At 36.4% G+C, this 3,954-nt stretch overlaps 1 protein-coding gene across 1 annotated transcript; it reads right to left on the reverse strand.

Annotated features, from left to right (window-relative positions):
• Positions 1-2,353: 2,353 nt before the first annotated feature.
• LOC110027213 lies at positions 2,354-2,920 on the reverse strand. Its single transcript, XM_020728543.1, has one exon. The coding sequence runs from the start codon at positions 2,816-2,818 to the stop codon at positions 2,354-2,356; it is 465 nt and encodes a 154-aa protein (XP_020584202.1). The 5' UTR covers positions 2,819-2,920.
• Positions 2,921-3,954: the final 1,034 nt, after the last annotated feature.

Here is a 3,954-nt window from a genome sequence, read left to right on the forward strand (position 1 = left end):
GAGAATTTCCATTATAAAGAGTGTTTATCCCCCCCCCCCCCCCCAATGAAGTTTTAATAAAAACAATAAGATTTAAATTTTACCCCAACTCTTAACATTCTACGACTGCGTAATTAGGGTTGTCAAAATAACTCTTTGTTTGCGAACAACTCGTGTTCGTCTCGCTAAGCAAACGAGTTGAACACGGTTATACTTTTGTGTTCGAAATATAAACGAACCGAACACAAACAATGATATTTTTTAAAGAGTCAAACAGGAGCTAAGCCTGACTCGCCTGTGCTCGACTAGGGCTGTCAAAAAAGCTCGTTGTTCGCGAATTTTTAGCTGCATTTTTTTGAAAATGCAGACAAAAAAAAAATTTCCCAAACAAAAAAAAAAATTGCGGTGCGGCGCCGCACCGTCACGGAACCGCCGTCCCAAACACATCCTAAGCGTTGCTCTTCAAGCTTGTGAATACACAATGGTGCCAAAGTCAGTTATGTATATTAATAAAGGGTCCCGAGTCGGATACAAATATGAAAATATGTAATAATGACTTGTAATGTCCCTATTAAAGTAGGGTTTAGCATGGACAAACATGTAACTTTACAAAGTATCCCTAGGATATATAAATGAGGGATAATTTCTTCAATAAAAGACTATTGAATCCACCCCTAATGATGTTTTAATATAAACAATAAGATTTAAAATTTACCCCAACTCTTAACATTCTACGACTGTGTGATTAGGGTTGCCAAAATAACTCTTTGTTTGCGAACAACTCGTGTTCGTCTCGCTAAGCAAACGAGCTGAACGCGAATACACTTTTTGTGTTCGAAATATAAACGAACCAAACACAAACAATGATATTTTTTAAAGAGCCAAACGGGAGCTAAGCCTGATTTGCTTGTGTTCGACTGGTTTACACCTCAAAATATAAGGCCTGTGAATCAACACGGTGGGTTAACCTCGGTTGTAGGAACATGAAAATTGGCACTTTGGCAGGAGAGTGTAGTGGGCGGTGCTCTTTTAAATTTTTACAGCTAGTTATCAATAAATATGTTGCATGTTCAAACATTAATTGGATTGGATGACGAAAAACACAACCTGCTCGACTAGTTTACACCTCAAAATATAAGGCTTGTGAATCAACACGGTGGGTTAACCTCAGTTGCAGGAACATGAAAATTGGCACTTTGGCAGAAGAGTGCAATGGGCGGTGCCCTTTTAAATTTTTTCAATTAGTTATCAATAAATATGTTGCATGTTAAAACATTAATTGGATTGGATGACGAAAAACACAACCGTGTGTGTGTGCGCGCACACACACACAAGCTTTGACCTGTTGGTGGCAGGGTCACCGTGGGCTCCTATCATGGGGCCTAGCGCAGGGGAGATCAGTATTTGGACATCTGCTAAATATTGATTCCCTTTTACCTGTGTGTGTGCGCGCGTGCGCGTACAAGCTTTGGCCTGTTGGTGGCAGGGTCACTGTGGGCTCTTATCATGGGGCCTAGCGCAGGGGAAATCAGTATTTGGACATATGCTAAATACTGATTTCCTTATATAATTTTTTTTCTGAGGGGTATTTCTGCTTGATGGATATTTATCTACATGCTATGATAACGAAGAACTTGGTTGATTGGTCGTTACTATAAAATTACACATTTTTTTGTTTTTATAGTTTTTTTAGCTACCACAATATTATTTTTTTATTATTTAATGTATTTGTTATTTTTATATTTGTTGCTAGCAAACTATTAATTAGAACTTTAGCCATTTTCAAATTAATTATTACAACATTTTTTATAGCTTGGATGTGGATTCTATTTGCTTTAATTTTTTTGTTTACTCTAAATGTGGACTAATAATAGCTTTTTTTTAATTAACAACAATTCTAATATAATTTCGGAGAAGTTAGTGTTAGTGACCATTGAATTCAAATAAGTCTTGTGGATCAAACCCACTATATAAAGCCTTGGATTGACGAGAGGAAAAGAAAGAGAGAGAGAGAATGGGGAGCAAACCGTCCTTCTAGACTCAACGTGAGAGAAGTTTGAGTAATGAATGACAAATTGATATTTTAAGAGGGACAAAAGTATTTCACGAGGGGTAAAACTAACATTCATCCAAGTGATAAAAATTAAAGTATAGATGTTAGACATTTAAATACATATAAATTACTCGGTGTATTTTATAATTAAAATAAGCAAATCATTCAAAAATTAAAATGAAGGAACTCACTAAAAAATAAAGCCCATTTCAATGATGAACTACAAAACAAATAAATATTTACATTTCAATTGAATGATTCATATCAATCTCTCAATTCACATCCACGCAGAAAATTAAAAAAAAAAATAAATAAATAAAATCACCTCCACCTCCCCCTCCTCCTCTCCCCACTCTCCTCCCCCCTCAACACCGGCAACAAATACCAGCACACGCTCACGCAGCAAATCGCAAACCCCCTCCCCGAAACAACAAAACAGAGCAAAATCAGAAGCACCACCCCCATCATATAATACGAAGGCCTCCATCTCCACCACCTAATCTCCTTCTTCTCCATCTTCTCCCTCTTCTGCTGCGACGGCGGCGGCAAATCTCCTCCTTCCCCGCTCCTCTTACCCTCTTCCTCCTCCTCCCTCCGCCGAACGACGACCGGAGTCCAATCACAAGAATCGGAACACATGAAACGGACCGAAGCGATACCGTTGGAGCCCGCGCCGGACATGATCTTCTTCTTCTTCGCCTGGAGCGCCGACACAACGGAAGAAAACTTGTCCAGGCCGCGAGACGCGTATGGATTCTTCTTCTTCGAGCGAGCCATTTGGTGCATGTGAGGTTGGCGATGAAGATTGGCGATGGGGGAGATAATAAATAGGTATTGATTGATAAGGAGAGATTTGGTCAAGGGTTGACGCGGATGCGGACGGTTTCAAAGCGGTGACTCGGTGCGGACGGCTGCTTCAAATAGATGTGGGTTTAGCACGTGTGCATCTATTAACGGAAGGATAAGGTAAATAAATAAAAGTTTGGGTGGTCTATGTATTCATCCTCATCACTAATATTTACTTGGAATATAATTTTTTCACTTATTTATTGTAATTTTAGTGGCATTGAGACTTCGTTATAATTAAATTTGGATCAACATATTTTTAATTAAATAAAAATTATGTGGAAAATCAGAATGTAAGTGAATATTATCTGATTTTAAATATAAGAAATTTAATTTTAATTTATCTATGTTGCTTGTGAATTCACACAAATCAGTTAGAGATCTATGAGGTATGAGCAAATATTACATCTAGATTCTAGATGTAATTTGCGCATGGAGTCCAACAGAGAGACGTAACGTGTCAAGTGGGCGCACTGCAATAAACTGAGATTGATCAGTGTTAAAATTTGTATGACTCATTTGACATATCACGCCTCATTATATTTATATAAATATAAATATAATTAAATTTATATTTATAAAGCGCAAAAAAAGTTATCATTATATTAAAAATACTATTATTATTAATAATTTAAAAGTGATATATATATTTTTTATGCATTAATTCATGACTCTAAGATGTTATTTTGATCAAATTCAACATTATGTGAATCACAATCAGACATTGTGTAGGAAGTTTGCTCAAACCATATCATACTATTTTGTTGTCAAAACATTTTCAGCTATATTCAAACATGATTCAAATTATGTAAAAGTTAGCATCTCCCATGCTTATGTTATGCATGAAAATTGTAGGGGTAATAGCTAATATGAAAGTTAATGATGAAGAACATTTAAAGTAGTACTTATTTGGGTGTTTATATTTATGGCTTCAAAAATGCATGTCGAACAAAGTTAATTATGGATGAAATATATTCCAACACATAATATGAGAGTGTTTTGCTCGTGTTAATCGTGCAACATGTCAACATTCCTAGAGCAGTTGATGACTTATCGATCGTCTAGTAATAATTAGG

The sequence above is a fragment of the Phalaenopsis equestris genome, unplaced genomic scaffold, assembly GCF_001263595.1.
Source record: "Phalaenopsis equestris unplaced genomic scaffold, ASM126359v1 Scaffold000421, whole genome shotgun sequence".
NCBI classification, from domain to species: domain Eukaryota; kingdom Viridiplantae; phylum Streptophyta; class Magnoliopsida; order Asparagales; family Orchidaceae; genus Phalaenopsis; species Phalaenopsis equestris.

Excerpts from the sequence above, each read along its gene's own strand:
- LOC110027213 (XM_020728543.1), bottom strand. The coding sequence starts at position 2,818 with ATGCACCAAATGGCTCGCTCGAAGAAGAAGAATCCATACGCGTCTCGC.